The sequence below is a fragment of the Melanostigma gelatinosum genome, assembly GCF_949748355.1.
Source record: "Melanostigma gelatinosum genome assembly, chromosome: 12".
NCBI lineage: Eukaryota > Metazoa > Chordata > Actinopteri > Perciformes > Zoarcidae > Melanostigma > Melanostigma gelatinosum.
Window position 1 is genome coordinate 19,553,116 of NC_136645.1, and position 21,223 is coordinate 19,574,338.

Genomic DNA, 21,223 nt, shown 5'->3' on the forward strand with positions numbered 1-21,223 from the left:
ACCACATAATGTGATGCATTGAATTGTTGTGTCTGTTATGGCTGTTGGGAATGACTGAATTACAAAAATGTATGACCAAATCATTTCTGTACATAAATGACATGTGCATAATAAAATATTTTTTTAATGTATTCTGTGTATGTACATTTTCCCAAAATGGTAGTATCATATGATTTGGCAGGTTGTGTAATAATGTTATTATGTCACTTTAGGAAAATGGCATGGGCTTAAGCAGGCAGAGGACAGTGAAAGTGCTTGTGGAACGAGGAAGAGGGGACTGAATATGCTTGTGGAACTTGGACAGTGAAACACCCTTTCACAGGCTACAGAAGATGCTGGCGTGCACAAAAACGCAAGAGCAAGTCTATATAAATTTGCATACAGGAATTTTTGCCTCTCCCAGTACTCCAGAGGCTTTTCCAGCCTGCTTATATTTGGTTCGGAAAGGTAGCGCTGGACCTCCACAGTGGCATCTGCTGTTACATTTTGAGTCTTCCGTGCCTCCATGACGCTGGTGTCTAAACGATGCCACAGTTTGCTACCTAAGAGGAAACCACAGATCACGTTACTAAGTGTTCTCATCGGAATAATTGATCTCAAAATGTAAAATAATAGATTACCTCCTGTGACATCATGAGCGGTGGAAGCCTGGGGGATTTCCTCTCGGCACACTCGGAGGTCAGTCGTTTTATTGCTTCGGTGGCTTTTGTTTGGCTGAAAAATCCTATTACTTTAAATCGGGATCCAGTTTGGACACAAATGCCCTGAATCCAACATCATCCACAATACTGAAGGGCTGTGTGTCCTTCACTATCATGGAGACGAGGGCTTCATCCAGCTCTTGTTTTCTGGTGGCTGGTTAAAAGAGAATAAATACAGTGTCTGTTACCTGTCTTTATTTGCACAATAAACAAAAGTGAACAGGGAAAAATTGTGATGGTGCATTTGTAATATTGTAATGACTTACAATGGCTGGCTGAAGCTCCAGTTTCCTCCTTATTCTCATGCAAGGCACGGTGATGCCTTAGCATGGATGAGGTGTTGTTATTGTACCCCAACTCCTTGGAGCACAATAAACACCTCACCTTTGAATAAAATAAGAAACTGTGAAAAATACAGTTCTTGATAAGCAAACCTAATGTGTCTGAAATAGAGTTAGATGTAGCTTACCTTATTAGGAGTTATCAAATCAAAGTGTTCCCACACAGGGGAAATCCTCCTCTTCCTAGCTGGCTCCATCTTATCACCTATCCTTCTCTCCTCACTCTCCTAACTCTCCAAACTATCTCTCTCTAAACTCTCCAAACTATATAAACGCTATCCAAACGATCTCTCTCTAAACTCTCCAAACTATATAAACGCCATCCAAACTATCTCTCTCTAAACTCTCCAAACTATATAAACGCCATCCAAACTATCCAAACTCACAACTCTCCACCAACAACCCACATTTTGAATGGAGCCTGAGTGGTTTATATTGCTGTCAAACCTCTCGGCAAAATCTGAACCACTTCCCGAAGCAGTCACGCCGGGCAGCGAGGCTTCGGACGTCATCATTTTTGGCTCCTCCCCTAAACGAAGCAAGCCTCGATACGCGCTTCGAGGAAACGCCCCCTCCATTACTCGACACACGCTTCGAAGCGTCGGCACATCTCGTAACATCACTACGGACTACACACGCCGTCAAGCTGCCAGCCCTCCGGTGTCGAGCCACGGGCCTCACACCGTCGATCTGCCTACTCTCTGGTGTCGGACCACGGGCTCCACACCTTCACACACATTCTAAATAAAACCTGTTTATATTAACTTCTGTCTCGCGTTTGGGTCCTACCTGTGAACTCCCGTGACATTGGTACGGTTTTTATGGGTTTGTTTTGCAGTTTTGCTACCCCCTACTGGTCAAAGATTCCCCAATCTTATACTTGGTGCAAAATAACTGTAACTTGGTGCAACTGTCAAAATGACAACATCACAACGTCCTGTTTGTTGATGCCGAGTCGTGATAGACTGCACCAGGTAAAAATAGTGAGGTAAATTACTGTAATCAGGGGGAAATCAGGCGCAGGCTCTGTAATGTGCTAGTGAAAACACAGCTATACTTGCAACAGATGGATCTGCCTCAAGAAGTGCTCTATAGCAGAAGCATATCAAGAGGTAGTTTGACAGTAGATCATCGTAGAAAAAAGAGACAGAGAACATGGGCTGACATTAGTATTTTTACTATATATATATATATGTTTTAAGGTGACCAGGAAAACCCAGACTCATCATTCTTAAAGGGATGTGTTTGGTAGGGGTCTCATGCATTCAGATGGGAAGATCAATATCAATGTCTGTGCCCCCACTGGGTACTGTTCCTCCAAAGAAAGAAATGTTTTGTTTTCATCAAACAAGAACTGAAAACAATATATACCTGTAGATGTTTTTTGTTTTGTTAAGACATCCTCATCCTGCATAAGTTTCCAAATAGAATGAGGTCTCTCATCCTCCTACATAAATCTCATAAGTAATTAAATATCTTCTCATACAAAGTAGATTTATAATACTTCTAAATGTATACATTTGACGGAAAGACTTACCTTATTTCATACAACTGAAGCCAAAATACAAGACGTACTGTACGTTGAAGGTGCTTTGATTATATCTCATTCATTAGCAATGTATTTTAGTCATAACCTGTAAAATTGATATTCTTTGGTAGTATTGATATGGAAAAGAGCTACACATCTGAAGACTTTAAAGATGTGTGCTGCAGGGAGGAGTTAGGAATAGTATCACAGATCTATATCAGCTCAGCGACGTTCCTAAAGACAGCAGGCCTGCTATAATTATGATGAATGTGACAGATCCTGTGTGTGTGTACATTCAATGTGCAGAAAACCATGGACACAAGATGATTTTGAGAGAAGTGAGATGCAATCTTGAATCAACCAACTGACAATGAACATGCAAATCAGAAAAGAGCCAGTAGGGAATTGTTTAAAAAAAAGATTCAATTACCATTCATGAACGATGTTAATTTAGTCCGTCTGCCACAGAAGGAATGTAAGACGATTGGAATCCCTTTCCCCTGTACCAGGATCTGTATATTGTGCTTAATTCACAATATAATTCACAATAATGATAATTTTGAAAATGCAGATTTGTTAAAATATTTGATCTTATGGTACAGTTAATGCATTATATGGGACAATTAAAATGGAGAGTGGGAATAAAACATTTACAATTCCTGATATATATATATATATATTGAAAACACCGATAACATTGCTGCGTTTGCAACCAGTGAACCACGAAACAGTTAAACTGAACATTTTCTGATTGCAAAAGCTTTTGACTGTAACATATCTTGTCACATATAAATGTGTCCACTACAATGTCTCGATAGATCATGGACAGAAAACTGTGCTTCGTTGTTAATATTGTTCAATAAATCAAAGTCAGTGCAGGAAAATAAATATATACCTTTCCCAACGGTCATCTGTAGGATTCATTGGAAAATATTTCTTAAAGTCACTGACCTATAATAGAGGGGGAGAAAATGTCTGGCCATGGGCTGATATATTTACTTTTCTGTTACTGTTTGACTCCAAAGAGAGAATCTCAAAAATGTCTGCCATTATTAGGAACAAAAGGCTCAAGGAATAGTTCAAAGTCTTAATTGAAATGTTGACATTTATGTGCTGCTAAATAGTGGACGTTATGCATGAACACGAAGAAGATTTTCACTGTTCAGTGGCGGCTGGTGGAAAATGTTCTCGGGCCATCCTATCAATTTCAACAAACATCCCAGTATGATTTAATGCAAACAAATGAAAGTATCAAACACGCATTACTACTTTGCAGTTAAATATTTAACATGTATTCCAACATGAAAAAAGCAGTAAATAACACTTATATAATATAATATAATATAACATGTTTATATTGAGATGCCCCTATGGACCTTGTTATAGGAGGTAAAGATCAGGAGAAGTAAACATGAAGTGTAATTATGAATACTGATGTTAAATTAAGCTATGATGAGTTTTCACTGTCAATTTAACATCTCTATTACATGTTGATGCCTCCATGACCAAGTTAAGCAGATGTGACTGAGGACAACTATGTTATTTTTTTTGTGTGGCTCAAGGTGGGGCCAGGCCCCATGGCCCTCTATTGACCAGCCGCCACAATGTTTTAACTATTGGTTGAAAAAATAAATAGTAAATTACTTGAAAATGATACCTCAAAAATGTATTTTTACTTGTCATCTTAATAAAATCATATGTCGTTTTGAGAGAATTTATTCATTTCAACAACATTTTGCTTCCGGACTGACAAATGCAAGGTGTCACATGTGGAACCTAGTTCCGCTGGGGTTTGTTTCCTTACGGTGATCATTTTGCAAACACCGCTACACTTCCTGTTCGAATTGTCATCAGAGGCGAACCTCAGAAGCTAAACAATTGTTTCAGCTTTTGGACAACAATTATTAATGTAGCATAAATACTGTTCAACAATAATGATTCCGTACACGGTCAACATCAAACTCGCGGCTCGGACATTGACTGGCACTCTAAATTTGCAGAATAAAACCGCTGTAGATTGGTGAGTACTGCACCTCTTCCGCTAGCATCATTTTGCATTGTATGCGTTTCATTATATTGTTCCCCTTTACGCCGCCTGCGAAGATAGCAGTGGCAAGGGAGGCCGATAATGTAGTTTTGGTTTAACAACAACACAGAGAAACGTGTAACGTGAGGGAATCTGGTGTCATGTGATGTGATGTGACAGTCTGCTGGGCCTGGTGCATTTCCTTAACCCTCATCCTCTCATAGTGATCCAGCAGGGAGCGTGGCTGCAGTGTTAGTGATACAACTCGCTTTTATTCCTCATACTGCACATGGAGCTTGCAATTATTGCAATTTTATTTTATTTTTTACAATTATTACAACTGAGACCTCTCACTGCATTAATGACCTTGAATAGAAACATTCAGTGTAACTTCTGGATATTATTCATGAGGTAGTAATGCTTCCTGTTATTATTCCCATATTTTGGTTTACAGTCACACTTCTTCCAGCTGTGCGTTGCATCAGCCCGTTGCACCAGGGCTCATTAATCGATATTCTGTGTGTACAAATAAACAGCTTTAGTTTACATTGGAAGTTCAAAAGTTGATGTGAAATTGAGCTGTGATTTGTGTACAGTTGGGATTTTGATCCAGATATTGTATGCACACTGGAGTGTGATGATAGCTGCAGACATGGAGTGGATTGATGATCATTTGCTTCACGAGGTCTTAGGCCCATCTCATCCTCTGTATGGTTACCCGTCATACGGAGAATCAGACTATCAAAGGGCAGCTTACCAAACTCTTAAATGCTCCCGATGATTCAACTGATGATTCGTTTTCATACTTAAGATTCCCTGCCATCACTTGATGTATTCATGTACTTTATTATATTTGTGTGTGCCTACGTGTGTATGACTCGTTTTGTGTCTTACCTGGCTGCAAGATAAATTTCCCCTCAGCTTCAATTAAGTTGAAGTTGGCTCAATGACTCTCAATGGCTGAGTGACTCGCCTCCTGTCATTCTCTCTGACTTTCATTCGCTGTAGGGGTTGGCAAGGGCTGATAGCTCAGGGATGTCACTCCAGTATTCTCATCATCGATCCAAAGACGTCTCAGACCATCCAGGTGTTGGAGAGGCACAAAGCCAACGTGGTCAAGGTGAGTTTCCTCAGTAAGCTGTCTTTCATCTGATCTGTTTAATTGTTTCTTCGTAGCAGGGCTGTGGGTAACGATTAGTTTCATTTGTTGATGGCTCTGTTAATTATTATCTGAATTTAATTAGAAATGGTTTCGTCTATAACATGTCATACACTTATGAAAAATGCCCAAAACAATCTCCCACACCCCAAAGGGATGTCATTGACTATCTGAGAAAGTAAGGAACTGGAAGCAGCAAAGCTTTGGCATTCTTGCTTGAATAATGGGTGGAAGAATTTACCAATTATTCAATTTGACTTATCAATTAATTTGCCAATAATTGTAGCTCTGCTCCAGAGGCTACAACAATAATTCACTTTATTCATATATTACTTTTCAAAACAAAGTTGACAAGATAAACATGGCAGACAAGCAATGATAAAAACAATTAAAAATAGTTTAAAAACGTGAAAAACATACGATACCGGTAATAAGTAAACTAAAACAATATAAGATTAGTGAAGTAATAATTAAACTAAAAGTTAAGAGGATGCCTTTGTATCGAGATACAGCCACAAACCCTCACATATGTAAAGCGGTAACATAAAAAGGCCACAATCAAACAGGTTAAACATGATTGGGACAAATCTGTCTAATTAATGTGTTGGCTGAAGACATTCTGTTTCGGGACACTTGTTTATCTTCTTTTTTTGTTATTTTGCTCTTCGTCAATCTCAAACCTGCTTTTTGGAAACACAAATGTGCCCCTTAAATTCAGCAGCACGGTTTGTAATCTTCAGGCGTCTCTAGAGCACTAACTGTATCTGTCATGCTGTGTGTCCCTTTTATATGTCCGTCTCTTTTGCTTTCCAGGAGCAATACAAACACACACCTGCTGATGGAGTGATATTTCATCACCCAGTACTAACATTAGCATTGTGAAACCTTGAGCTAAGTTGTTGTCATCCCTCTCTGGCAGACACATTCAGCTCACTGTGTAAAGGTTGCTCCTGTATTGACGGATAGTCCTCTTTAGTGTGCGAGTGTGTGTGTGTGTGTGTGTGTGTCTATATGTTTGATGTCTCCGTGTTTTGTAGAAAGCCCACCAATGGGCAATAAATCCCACGGTGATTATCAGTGCTTGGGCTCAATCCGAAGCTCTCGTTCCTCACTCCCAAGCACACTTTAATCTTCTAAAGCACCGCGGCGACAGCAGCGGGCCATTCCTCACGAGCCTGACACGAGAAAACAAACAGTAAAGAGCATGCCTATTCACAGATACAAGACAAATGATTGAAAACCACCAACTTGTTCATAGAGTCATTTGTCTTTTTAAGTATAGAGCCTGCGTAGGCTGCATTTCAATTGTCGTGTTTTCTATAGAGTCTGCATCTTTCTCCACGAAGCCCACATTTAATTGGACCGTAGTTATTATTTACCGGTATAACCCCGTCAAAGCACTACTACACTACAAGACCTGCTCTGGATAGATCTACAGTTAGCCAGAAGATCTTTGCACCAGCTGTTGAGTCACTCGGCGTGCGTTCTGTGTTTGATAGGTGAGGTGGTCGAGGGAAAACTACTACCACAACTTGAGCTCGCCCTACTGTCTGCGGCTGGCTTCGGGAGACGCCTCGGGGAAGATCATAGTGTGGGATGTGGTCAGCGGCACCGCCCATTGTGAGATCCAGGAGCACTCCAAACCTATCCAGGGTAAGAGATCTTCCTCCCCCACCCACAATTCACGTAGGCTTGGAGTGATTCCTTATCCACCAGTACTGGACAGGATGGGGATATTACACTGGTGGCAACACTGTCAGGGAGAAACGTGGATTGTTTTCATTACGATGCTCTTACCCTCATGCTCTTGTCTTTCCTCCTGGCGCTCACTACGCCTCCGTGCTCTCCATTCCCTCTTCCTCCTCTCTGTCTTGCTCGTCCTCTGTCAGACCTGGAGTGGCTGTGGACTCAGGATGCGTCTCGCGATCTGCTGTTGGCCATCCACCCGCCCAACTACATCGTCCTGTGGAACGGCGACACGGGCACTAAGCTGTGGAAGAAGAGCTACGCTGAGAACATCCTCTCCTTTTCTTTCGACCCCTTTGACTCCTCCAACATGGCGTGTAGGTGAACAACACTGTCCAAAAAGAACAACAACAGTGTGTCATTTTCCCCTCCCACATATATGCGTCACGTCTCTATACTTCTATATTGTAGCCGGGTGTATTACATTTACGATTCATCATCACTCGCACATATCAGAGAGACTGCGCCAGCTCAAGAGAGATACATGACTTTCAGTTATGCTAACCGCTGGTAGCATCACATTTTCCATACTTCTACTTTTTTTGTGAAAAGCAGAAATAAAGGGAAATTGTTACTTTCTCAAATGACAGATGCGGAGTTGTTTGACTCTACGCTGACAGCTGTTACTAGCAAACGCATCTTCACAATGTTTTTAAAATTATTCTTTTCTGGGGCAGTGCTGACCAGCGAAGGAATAGTCTTCATCACAGACTTTTCCCACTCCAAACCACCGGGCAACGCCGGCAAAAAGGTCTACATCGCCAGCCCCCACGCAAGCCCCGCCCACACCAAGCCTGCCCCCGGCGCCGCCCCGGCCCCTACAGGCGCCAAGAAGGCCCTCAACAAGGTCAAAGTGCTCATCACCAATGAAAAGCCCACGTAAGTTGATCGCACGTTGAAAAGCATTTCTAAAATCTATATGCACTTCTTTTATTCTCTCTGTCAAGTGAACCCTGACACCATGTCTTTTTGGGAGGAATGACATGTGGCTATTTGTCACACCTGAGGCATCTATCAGATGTGCTGTTTCTGTAAGAGGATGAAAGGACAGGCCTTGGCTGTGTGAGATTATGAATGGGTTCTGGTTGTGCCTGAGCTCGTTCAACCATCAAGAATCGATTTCAAGTTCAAATCTCCGCTTTTTCGGGGGTTAAAGCCATCACATCGATTAAGCCTCGGTCCGGTGATCAATCAAAAGCAATTTGACAGATGTGTTACGACTCATTTTTTTCAATTCTCATGAGAAGTAGTGACTCACCTCATTTTCATGCCATTAAGTGACATACTTCTATAAGCCACACTTTTCAAAAAGTTGCAGCCAATCAGCGACCAAAGGCCTGTTTGATGTGCTGGCAGCTTCCCTCCCTGAGCGCTTGTGGCCGTCAGACGGGCTTATTTATAGCCACGTCGCCCCGGCCTGCTGTGTCCACCTACTCAACCGGCTCTATTAACACACACGCCATTAATCTTACTCGTCCCTCTCACCTTGTCCTTTTCACTCTTTGTGTCTATGGCACACCTTCTCGCCGTCTTCCATCAGTCTGCCTTTTTGTCCGTGTGTCTGTTTTTCGGGTGTTCATCATGTTCCCCGGTACAGTATCTCTGCTCTCTGGCTCTGTGTGCCTGCGGTTGATAGATGGGTGATTTAAACAAGACTCTGCTCCCCCGGACATGTGAATGCAGTCCTATATTACGCACATTAGTGTCTCATCAGGCATCGGGAGTCGATGATCGGCCTGTTCATTTGCAAACGCACATGAACATTCACTTTATATGTTTATGTTGGACCAGAGAGAAACGTCTTTTCAAGTCTCCTGTATGTTCAGTACATTGTGGAATTGACAATAAAGCAAACTTTGAACTTTGATGAACATTGTGTCAGAAATGTAATAAATATGAATTAAACATCACTTATCCTTAGGATGTTTAGACGCCGGGGTCCAGTGTGTGGATGGCAGACTGCCTCAAACGATGACACTAGTATATGTAGAGGTTCCATTCATTCTTTAGATGATAACAAAATTCCATCAAAATCTTTAAAATACATATGAATATATTTCTGTTCTACAAGTCATCAAGCACACATTTAGTGCTCATGTGCAAATCCAAGCTAAAGTCAGCCTGCCGGTATCAAGTTGTGCGTGTTTATTCTGAGTTGTCTAGAAACGAGAAGCTGAAGGGACTAAATCATGTCTAATAATAACTGTAATTGATTCGTCTGTCCTCGGGGTCATTTAGGTTTATTGAACATGATTAAACGATAGAAGCCGGGAGTTCTTTAGGAAACCTGAGATCACCTCCGGCGCTACCGAACACACCTTTGCACAAGTGTGTGTGTGTGGGGCACATGTCTACATGTAATAATCCACAGACCGCTGCAACCTTCATGGCTTATTTAGAGCAAAGACGGAGTGAGATGTGAGGAGCGTGTGATGTTTCGGTATTTGTGCAGCTTAATATTTTGTGAGGGTTTGGGCTTACCCGACTTTCTCCTCTTTTTCAGTTTTTTCTCTCTGAAGTCCTTTTCTTCTTTTTTATTAAATTTTTATTGCATCTAAGACACAGAAGTCTCTTTCTGATTCATGACACAGTAGTCTCTTTCACAGTTTCTTTCTGATGTCCTTCCTTTGGTGACTCAGACGTTTCTGGCCCTTTCGCCGCCTCGCCTGACTTCAGTGAGCTGGTGACAGTGTGGTTTAGCTCAGCGACTTCTAAAGGTTCCTTTTTAAGTCCATGTTATATGTTGCTCCCACCCCCCCCCCCCCCCCCAAGGGGATAACGATCTCCATTGTGTTCTAAAGTTTGTCTCTCCTTTATTTGATCTCATGGCGACTCAGAGGAATGAAGCTGTAGGAATGAGTTATCGCCGTGGTCCCGCTCATAAAGGTTGAGAGAATCAGCCCTCTGTTCCTTCCTGATGGAAGTGCGAAACACTTGTGACTGCTTTGTTGTCGTACGGATGGATCGCACCTGGCTGCTGCATGGATGATGCTCTTTGTAATTAGTTTTTAATCACAGCAGACTTAAGCTCAACATTTTTACGACGCACAAAATAATACAAGTTTTTTTTTTTTGTGTGTCTGACGCTGCCGATACCTGCGTAATTCAGCCGCCTCCTATCATTAGACCAAACTCACTTCTCAGTTCCCGCTCATTTGCCTGAGACTCACGGAGGCCGCACCAGCAATAACTAATTCATTCAGCCTTCTGCACAAGACGACGGGAATAACGATCAAGTTGATCCTCGAAATGAGACTTTTTTTTTTTTTTTATTCAACTTGTTTTAAGACTTTCTCATCTATCTCTGGTGTATTTGCATATTTCATATGTGTTGATACGGCAGAGTCTCATTGTATCTTTGGTGGTGCGTGTGCTGAATGAGATTTATTCATTTCTACTCATTAAAATGTACTTTTAGCCTCTTAAAACATGTCCTGTGTGCGGTACATTTAGTTTAGAACAAGTATGCAAAACAGTGGTCAAATGTAGGAATACATTAGTTTATCAGTAAATAGATAAATGTGCTTCGGGCTTTTATCTTACCTTTTTCCGAGTTAAAAGAAACAAACAAACTCGCACTGAAATGAAGTTCCTCTTTCGTCTTTGTGCGGCGCCGTAGTGCAGAGGCGGTGACGTTGAACGACTGCCTGCAGCTGTCCTACCTGCCGTCCAAGAGGAACCACATGCTGCTGCTTTACCCCAGAGAGATCCTCATCCTGGACCTGGAGCTCAGCCAGACGGTGGGCGTGGTGGCCATCGAGCGCTCCGGCGTTGCTTTCGTTCAGGTGAGACACCGCGTTACACGTACAGGCAAAATCTGTGAAGGTGGCTAATTTGCCAATTTCATGAATTTTTTTTCAGGTCAGCATTCCTGCTGTGCATTTAGAAGTTGTCTTTGCATGACAGCGACGTCTTAGTTGTTGAGGTGAATGCAGGGATGGCCGCGCTGTCTCACTCCAAAGCTCTTCCTACATCACCATCCCCCCCCCCCCCCCCCTTCTCAAATGAACCCAGTGCACATTTTCTACTTTTATTGCGTTACTTGAGGGGCTTTACCTGAACCTGTCTTTATATTTTTCCTTATTTATTTTATATGGATGAATCTTCCAGCAAGCCAATTCCCCCTGCCGTGAATGATAAAGCTCTCCACTTTTCATCCACCCTCCCAGCGCTCTCCTCATCAAGGTCTGACGGCCGCACTGTGAAAAACCTCACCAGCCTCCGTATTTCTATTGTCACATTCAGCCGCCCCGGTGACCTTTTAGGTGCCGGTCCTCTTCTTTCGGAGCCTGGATTCCTAATTGGAAATTGATGAATGCTGCGGGGGTGTTGGATGGAGGATTTGTCACGGCTGCAGAGCCAGTAATGGAACAGAAACTCTCTCTTAATGTCACTCTGTTCACTCCCAGCTATGTCTGTGAGCGAATGGCCATAATGGGGGCTTGTCATTACGCCGAGGAGGTCTCACGGGCTTCACTGCGGTGGTTCTATTCTATTTGAGCCATAACATGCCCGTGGAAATCCATAGCCTTCAAAGTTCTGCCTGCATGCAGACGCGTGGACCCGTTTACTGCGCCTCAGTTTATCCTGACAGACAACATTTTCTGTGGGCGTGGAATTGTGTTCCGTTCTATTTTTTTGATTGCACTTCCATAAATCATACTTATTTTGTGTTGTGAGTGATCTTGTTTTAATGAATGTGCCCGTGGTTAAACGGCACAGAGGTGGAGAACAAACCTTTTGTTCTCCACTCCAGAGCAGGAGTGGAGAGGTATTACTCAGCCGCCCGGGCTCTGTCCGGCCAACGCCTCCCTCCTCTTTAAGTGTTATAAAGTGCTTGTCACACAGCCACTTTGCATAACTGATGACACAGCTTCAGCAAAAGTCCAGGAGTGGAGTGTAGAAGATCCCCAGAGCCAAGGAAAGACAGGGAAGTACAGACGCATCTATACTCCACACTGTCCGATTTGGCACATACACGATGTGCACAGAGTCGCCCGTTTATCAGGTTCAGTAGCTGAACGTCTGAAGTGGTGGTGAGGGTTTCAAACGATTAGTTGGAAAAGAACCACAAAGGCGATGCTCAAAATTGGGAAAAAAAGGATAAATGGGAATTGCCACATAATTACTAAAACTGTCAGCCATAACCGAAACTATTTTCAAACTATGTTTGAAATGTAAATAATAAACTGAGCACTGAAGATGCTTTCATCTTAATGACGTAGCTTAGTGCAGTTCATCTTGAACACACAAGCGTCTCAACAATGGATGACTTCTGCTTGTTTCATCCATTGAGAGCATTGAGCCGGAATACTTTCATTACATGGAGTCAGTTATATTAATGAGTAATATTTATTTATACTATCTAGAGCTGAAGTGCTCAATTGATTACTCGATTAACAGAAAAGTATTTTCACAATTAATTAAAAACCTTTCAAGCAAATTCACCAAACTTTCCTGAGTTCCAGCTTCTCCAGTTTGAGCAGTTGTTATTTCCTTACTGTGAATTTAATCTCTTTTGGGTTTTGGACGAATGAAGCGATGTGAAGACGTCTCCTTGAGCACGAGGACATTTGTGAAGGACATTTTTCTCGTGATTTTCGACTTTTCTTTGACACGTATGTGATGCGGTGCTCTCCCTGACTCTCTCTCTGTGTGTTCAGGTGATCCCCTGCGCTCAGCGGGACGCCCTCTACTGTCTCCATGAGAACGGGTGCATCACCCTCCGAGTGTGTCGCTCCACCACCACTGCAGAGGAAGCGGCAGGTATGAAACCTCTTCATGCACACACACACACACACACACCACTCTCACTGCTGTGCTGTCCCCCCCAGTCATCCTCTATTGAGCCAAACTGCACAGCAGTCGGAGCCTGTAGCTACTCTCTCTGTTCCAGTGCATGTAGCTCCTTACTGTGTCATTTATCTCTGGCTTAGTGTTATAGGCCAATGGGAGTCCATTGTTGCCGAATCTCTCTCCCTCGCTCTCTTCCGACTCTCCTTGCTATATATCTCTTCCAGGCTCCTCATTTTTCATTCTTCCTACCATTCCATTTTGTGATGTCATTTATTCACTTATTTCCTGTCTTCTTTCCTTATCTCCTTCAATCCTTCCTCATATCTCTCTCCTCTACTCCTCTTCTTTCCTCTCACTTATTCAAAAAGATCTCCGCCGCTCTCTCAATCACACTTTCTCCCACTCTTGTCTCCTTCCCCTCGTCTTTCTGCTTCTACTCCCTTGATTAATGACATCTACTCAATGTCTTCCTCCATATTTTCTCCTTCCTTTTCTCCTCTTTATTTTCTGTGTCCTTCCATTCACATTTTCACCAATTTGTGCTCTGATTTTGTCAACTCCCCCACCCTCTAATAATATTCCCCCCCCCCCACTCCTATCTCCTTCCATGCCTCTCTTTTCTCTCTCCATCCGTCCTCCTCTCCTCCAGACCCCGAGCAGAATGTGTACGAGCTCATGTACGACCTGCGTTCTCAGTGCGATGCCATCCGAGTCACCAAGACAGTCCGGCCATATCGCATGGTTATCTGTCCCGTCAACGAAAACAACGCTGCGCTAATGGTCAGCGACGGCAGAGCCATGCTGTGGGAGCTCAAAGCCCACACCGGCAAGCCTGCCGTCAATCCCAGGTACACACACACACACAGATAATATTGCGAGGCTACATTACGTTTTTGTGGCTGAAATAGCAGGGAGAGGTAACGGTTAAAAGTTTGAATACTTTAAAAACTGATTTTCAGCATAATCCTCTGACCTACATTTAGTCTTCTAGGTAGGGCTGAACTCTGTGCACAGAGTTTAGCTATCAGTGATGAGCCCTGCTTCCCTTTGATGGAGCGCTCTCTCGCTGCAGTCGAGGACACATTTGTGTATTTCTCTCTGTAGTTGGCTTCCTGTGCCAGGCAGGGAAGAGGTCTGTCTGCCTGCGAGCATTTAAAACCGGAATGTATTTTGGGCGAACAAGAGAAATCTCGGGATGAGGGGACGGCATGCTTTAGCTTTTTGCCACTTTGTGATGAATGATCTTATCATAGCCTTGTTTGAATTAATTTGCTCTGCAGTCTCAGACTGGATGGGCTTTCGATTTCAGGACGACTGCAAAGATGGTAGTTGTCTTTCGCACCACACTCGATCGATAATCCGACGCTTCCTTGTGCTCTGGTGTCCCCAAACAAAACCCTGTAAAGGTGGTTTGATATACTGACACGAATAATAATTCCCATTACGTTGCGTAGTCACTGTGTGCCAAGCATGTAGAGATAAATTAAAAAGAGTCATGTGGAGTGGAACATTTCACTCTGTTCCACCTGTTCGGCTATAAGCTGTAGAAGCTTCATCACAGCAGTTTTGGAAATATCCTTTACGAGCTATCATCAATTCTGTTTTTTCTTTATTTAATTAAATCATTTTTATTGAGCTGCCTCTGATCAATACAAGGAATCAGTAGACATGTCGTCACCCATGAATACGGCTGTCTCCCTCTGGTTCGATCATTTATTAAAAGGTGGAACACGTTTATCATTTGCACAAGCAATATTCATTTATCACTCTCCATTCTCTTGATTTCTATAACGGCCATGCTTTCAAAAATGTTTATGGTTAATACTCTCTCTCCCCCTCTGTGTCAGTTCCGGCCTGACGCCGCTCTACACCCCCGTGTCATTTTGTGGAGCTCCGCTGGGTCCAAACCAGAAAAGGATCCAGGATCTCTCTCTCAGCAGCATGATCGGTAATTTCACACATCGCCATCAGCCATTCAAACTGCCCGTGAGCTGAGGGCCTTGGGGAGGTGGAGCAGTAGTAGTCGTGCTGGGATAAGGGGAGAGCTGTCTCGCCACACACGCACACACACACACACACACACACACACACACACACACACAAACACACACACACACACACACACACACACACACACACACACACAGAGCTCACGGGCAGTTTGAATTTCACTGACTACAACTGACAAATGTTTTAAAAACGAAAATGAACAAAAGGAAAGAATCCTTCATCACATTACTATTTTATGTATGGGAACAGAACGTTCATCTTTTGACAGGCAGCTCTGTTCTAAATCAATTCACCTTTACTTTCAAAAATAAAAGCCATCCTTCTGTGGAGGATGAAGAAAGAAATGATATGCTGTGAATAGAAAATAATTACACCCACTTTTCAGATTATGTTGCATTTAATTGCAATAAATCTACATATTTTTCCTAGTATTCACACACACACACACACACACACACACACACAGATTGGAGCCAGCTACCGCCCGGAGGAATGGCTTTGTCTGACAGTTGGTGACTAAAGCTCTTGTTATGAGCGAACGTCACTGGCCTGCAGTTTCCAACATTTTGTTGATGGATGTTAAAATGCGATGCTGATAGGCCGACACAAGAAGAGCATCGGGCGGATAACGGCAAACTGATCATCGCTACAGGCAAGAGCTGCTGCCTGCAAAACCATATTTGCCTTCATTGCATATTTTAATTTGTGACCATCGGTTATACGTATGTTTTTATTGATGTATTGGTTTGTTTGGAGTTATGCCCTCGTCTCATTTTATTATGTCTTCAAGCTGCAATGAACATATAGAGGGACATTACATTTCCAATGGAAAGTGGACTATGATGGTGCAAGAAGTGAAAACCAAATGGATTTTTCAGCCGGTACCAATTATAACTGCAAGGCATTTGCACCAATCTGCTTTGCAGAAAATGCACAAAAGCAGAGGATTGCTCATTTAGAACGCATTACATTTTGTCGTGAACTGTCTGATTGGGGAAAAGCATTGCCATCAAATCCATCCCTCAGTAAATATAGAGTGTGTTTATGTCTTTGTAAATATTAAAGGGCCGTGGGCTTGTGTTTATGGGTTTAAGTAGAGAACGCAAATGGCTTCTTCTGGGTAAAATGTTGGTCTGTGGCTTAATTGTCTCAACTCACGATAAATTCTTTCAGATCATTACAGCAGCCCAACTGCCCTTAATGAAATAAACAATATTGGTTGTTTTCTGCTGGCTTCGGCTGCAGTCAAATACTGTGAGCTCTTCCACTCCAGCTGAAGAACGGCTTCGGATCAGATCGGTAAAGCCAAGTTGAAAGTGTTATTTTGGGCTAATGAGCTGTGTTACAAATGGCTGTCTAGAGTTCTGGAAAAAGGAGGGAATGGAGAGATAACCGCACACTTCCCTCAACGCTGCAAAAGATTAGGTTTATTCCGACATGTCCCGACTTATGCCTTCAAATGATGCCGAGTCACTCTATGACTCACACCCGCACAAAATCAGGACTCGCCGTCTGTCTTGTATATGCAGCCTCATCAGGAGTTGTAGCAGGAGCTGCACATCAATAGTTAATGCTGTCGGTACGTCGGGTAGCTTCACTTCATAGTTTGTCATATTGTGTCTTATGTTTTGCTTCATGTGCTCGCGTTTGATTTTTTCTGACATGTTTGGTTTTTGCAAATGCGTGACCCACTTACTGTCACAGACAAATAAGCTGTTGCAGTTTTAATGAGAGATCCATAGGGATGGTTGCTTCAGAGTAACTGTCTAAATCCTGGCCTATGAGGACGTTCCTAATTGGAGCTTCAAACCCATAAATTGTCTCTGTAATTTTGTCATACAGTTCACGTTGTAACACTGATTTATTGCAGATTGCATGCCCTGGTTTTAGATCCATGGAAAATAGAAAGAAAGCAGGACACTTAATGGACACTGCTCATGTTCTTGTAGGAATGTTCAGCACGTTTGATTTACTGTGTTTCATATTATTGAGTCTTTAATTAAGTGGCGAGTGTTGTGGTTTTGACCCTCCAGGTCAGACCTTGATAGCCGGTGAGGCTCTTTCTCCATCATCCAACCAGCAGGAGGTCCAGTTGAAGTTCCTGCTGACGGGCCTGCTGTCCGGTCTGCCTCTGCCACCGTTCGCCCTCCGCATGTGTCCACCTCTTACCACCAAAAACATCAACCACTACCAACCCCTGCTGGCTATAGGTGGGTAACAATGCACACACGCTACAAAACGCACTGAACAGCAAGGCACTGCCACTGGCAGGGTGGGGGGTTCTGTTCCCAAACCAAAGACCTTCTCCAATAAATGCTGCATGTTCTGTGTGAAGGAAAAGTGTTTCTTCTGCTCTTCTAGACTATTTCAATGGATTAAGGAAGGACAGGGATGAAGCTCTCTTTGCTCAGCTAATGTTAGTATGTTGCTAACATCAGCATGTCAGCACAACATTAGCCTGCATATGACCTGCTGTATTAACATATTTTAGATAATTGGAGTAAGATGATATAGTATGTGTCAGTAAGTTCTTAAAAAAATGGGGGGATTGTCAATAAATTCATGCATTTATATTTACACAGTTGCATGAAGGGACACATTCCCATGATGATTGTGAGTTTTTCAAATCTGTTTTAGTTTTCTCCTTTATTTTTAGACTAGTTCATTACTGATGAAAGAGACTGTTCACTCTCTTACCTGTTGTCCTATTAATCAATCGAGATGCGAGTGAGCCAGTGTTGGAGATACTGGCCGTAAAGATGTCTGCCTTGTCTCCATTATAATGGAACTATATGGCACTCAGCCAAAAATATACATTTGATCAACTCAACAGCAAATGTCTCTTTTAGGAAATCATGACCCGGTTACTCAGAGCGGGTTGGTTGGGTATATTTCTGCCATGGTTGTAAATTATCTTGTCACATGTACTCTGGTTTCTGGTTTGATTCGTGAAATGTTGCTGCCCAGTGATGAGGGCACAACACATCCAGTGAGTGAGGAGTGCTTTGGAGGCCACATGGCTGGATGATTGTGCAGCTGCAGCTCCACATTTTGATTGCACCGGAAAGAGTGAACAGAGCAGGTTCAGACCTTAATCATTGCTTCATCACGGGACAGGAAATTAACAGCTACTGATATGAAGGCAGGCATCGAGTCAAGCAGGCCATTACCTCAGAATAGCAACACAATTATTAGATATATTTATTCATATGCTCTGCTTAAAAGACCTGTCAAAGGGAATCTCTAGGTAAGCAATTCCCAGTAGTACCCGACGTGGTTTTTAATTAAAATGTTTGCTTTTAATATTCTCTTTGTCGCCCAATTAATGCAAGCTATTGAGGTCGCAGAAAAACTTTTTTTTTGGAGTTGCAAAGTGTTCCTTGAACTTGCCGACTCTTCTGTTTAAACCACCTTGACACATTGCAAATTCTCATCTTTGAGTTTAAAAAACGTTGCGATTCCTCTAATATAATGCAAACATCAGAATGTCAGAATATGCAAATAATTTCTTTGAATTTGACTCTTTAAGACAGAAAGTCAGTAAGTAACAGTCTATTAAATCTGACTGTGCGGCCTCAAACGATCCAAAAGGCACCGACCTAATCTGAGATATCAGCCTCCGCGACTACTCCCCAAAGGCCGCTCCCAGACGAGAGAGAGGACATTTGTTTTAGATTAGCATAGCCATTTTCTTCAAAAGATACTCTATCTTCTCCACAGTAATGATGCAGAACATTAGAAAAGCTTCAATTTGAATGGGAAATTAAGAGCAGAATTATGTCTCTGTCACTTTGTGTGTCTGTAGATATTTGTGTGCGCACACTCGTCCAGGCGTACGTACCGCTGGTCTCTGCCCGACGCAGCAAACCTTCAGTTTAGTTGTCGAGCTGAAGAATTGGCTGCGTTCTGTCCCCCTGACATAGCCCACATAAATAAATCACATCTCAAAGATACATCGCCACCCACAGACACAAGCGGATGAATAGCAACACCGTCAACCTCGCACATCTTACAACCATTTGTCACTTTGATATGTGCATCACGTCCACAATGGTGGGACGCAGAGATCACCGAGGTTCACTCCACATGATTACTCAACGACTGCGATGGCTCTAAAAGGCCTCGAGGGATGACCGCTGCTCTTCTCAGTCTGTTATTTATAGATGTGTCTCTCAGGCGTGTTTTGCTTTCAGTGAAGGGGCGTGTCTACCTTAAAACAAACAACAACAACCATCGTTCAACCACCAGCGATTTCAAAAACACTTTTCAGTCACAGACATTTTTTCCATCAGTGTGTGAACTGTGGATGCGGAGGGCAGTAGGAGCCCACCGCGCTACAGATGGTGTGCGGTTGACTTGGCACAGCTGGCTCCCAGTGGCGTCTTGAATCTAAAACTAGAACAGGGCGGTTGAGTTTTCTATGCACATCACTTGTCAGGTCCCCATAGTCAGTTTGCAGAGTCAAGTCGTTAAACACTCTCAGGCTGCATTATTGAATTGTGCCTTTTGTTCCACTTCCTGTGAGCTGTCCCGTGAATAGTACGTTTGGGGGAATGGATAATTATATATTGGGGATGAAGCGGATGGCACATAACGCTGAAAGGTGGAGGAGGTATAAGTGTCTCATTAAAATGGTATCTTCAGGTTTATATATTTCATTTCCAGCCAATTGCTTGTATTAGCACAGTTGGAAATGACGCATACAGTTTATTAATGCAACAAGGTCGAAGTTACTGTAACGTAAGAAACTGCCACATTTGTAGTCTTTGAATCCGATACTTCAATTAATAATAAATTGAACACGTTCTCGGTTAACAATTGCTATTGTCTCCTACTCGGTAATGATGCCGAGGTTGGTATTGTGACAGCTGTTCCGGCAGGCGTCGGCTTCTGTCACCTTTCTTGTTTACCAAGAGCCAGAGAAATACACCTGATCATTAGGTCCAGAGCGATCCATGGCCGAGTTCTTGGCAGACACGGCTCACTCTGTTTCTCGGCCTGTGTTTGGGTCTGCGTTAGGTTTCTCCCTAGTGTGTAGTTGAGTTAATAGGGAGACTCCTCGAGTCTCGGTGAAGCGACACCAGTCGGAAGAACAACCGAAGGAAGCCGAGTGGGGGGGGGGCAGCCGAAGTTTCATTACAGCTGGACAGAAGGGCAGGGTTTCCCATCTCTGTTTTCTCTATTTCCTTCTCTCACTTTCCCCCTCTCAGCCATTCAGGCTCTCCTTGCCCGGGATGACTGAGAGAGGGAAAGGTTACAGAGGCATTCGGCCGAGCTACCCAGAAGCACCGCTGTCTGGTCTTCTGTCTGTAACGCTGTAATCTTTGTGTGACATGACAGCTCCATTACAGATAGATTCAAGGCCCAGATTTTTTGCAGATTTTGCTGCATTGTTTGGATCTACAGAAAGAAACCGCAATAAGAGTGAGATAAAGTATCAACGCAGCAAAAACATAAATTAGTTATTTACAAAATGTGAGAAATAAACGCCTGAGATGAAGGAAGCTACTGAGGCATGCACCTCAAAGAGAAACACCACTCTCCCACGGACTAATTCTTGTTCTTAGCGCCATTGGTCGGTCAAAGGCAATATCCGTTACGTTCAGCACCGTCATCAGCTGTGCCTCTTGTTGAAACATAATACATTTAGGATTGGTGTCATTTTGATGCAACAAAATGATTCTTATAATTTCGATGAAGCAGAACTCTTACAGCAGTGTAGACGATTAGCCATGATCCAGTTTTGAAGTGTGTTTGCTTAATTGTGCCGTTAGCATTGGCCATATTCAATGACTAGTTTCACATTTGGAAGCATAACAAAATTTGCCTCCCGACACCTACACGCTATCTTGGCCGGGTGCAGTGACTTCCTTCGATCGGTCTTTACTTTGACTTCGCCATTCAACCAGCAGAAAC

At 42.9% G+C, this 21,223-nt stretch overlaps 1 protein-coding gene across 1 annotated transcript in view; it reads left to right on the forward strand.

Annotated features, from left to right (window-relative positions):
* The first annotated feature begins 4,445 nt into the window (after positions 1 to 4,445).
* wdr11 (WD repeat domain 11) overlaps positions 4,446 to 21,223 on the forward strand; it is a 41,607-nt gene continuing 24,829 nt past the window's right edge. Inside the window, exons 1-10 of the mRNA XM_079279731.1 lie at positions 4,446 to 4,590; positions 5,605 to 5,716; positions 7,255 to 7,408; positions 7,645 to 7,818; positions 8,179 to 8,380; positions 11,121 to 11,286; positions 13,165 to 13,267; positions 13,947 to 14,145; positions 15,145 to 15,245; positions 17,341 to 17,517. Of these exons, the coding sequence (XP_079135857.1) occupies positions 4,505 to 4,590; positions 5,605 to 5,716; positions 7,255 to 7,408; positions 7,645 to 7,818; positions 8,179 to 8,380; positions 11,121 to 11,286; positions 13,165 to 13,267; positions 13,947 to 14,145; positions 15,145 to 15,245; positions 17,341 to 17,517 (1,474 nt within the window). The 5' untranslated portion in view covers positions 4,446 to 4,504. The remainder of the gene's footprint in view (positions 4,591 to 5,604; positions 5,717 to 7,254; positions 7,409 to 7,644; positions 7,819 to 8,178; positions 8,381 to 11,120; positions 11,287 to 13,164; positions 13,268 to 13,946; positions 14,146 to 15,144; positions 15,246 to 17,340; positions 17,518 to 21,223) is intronic.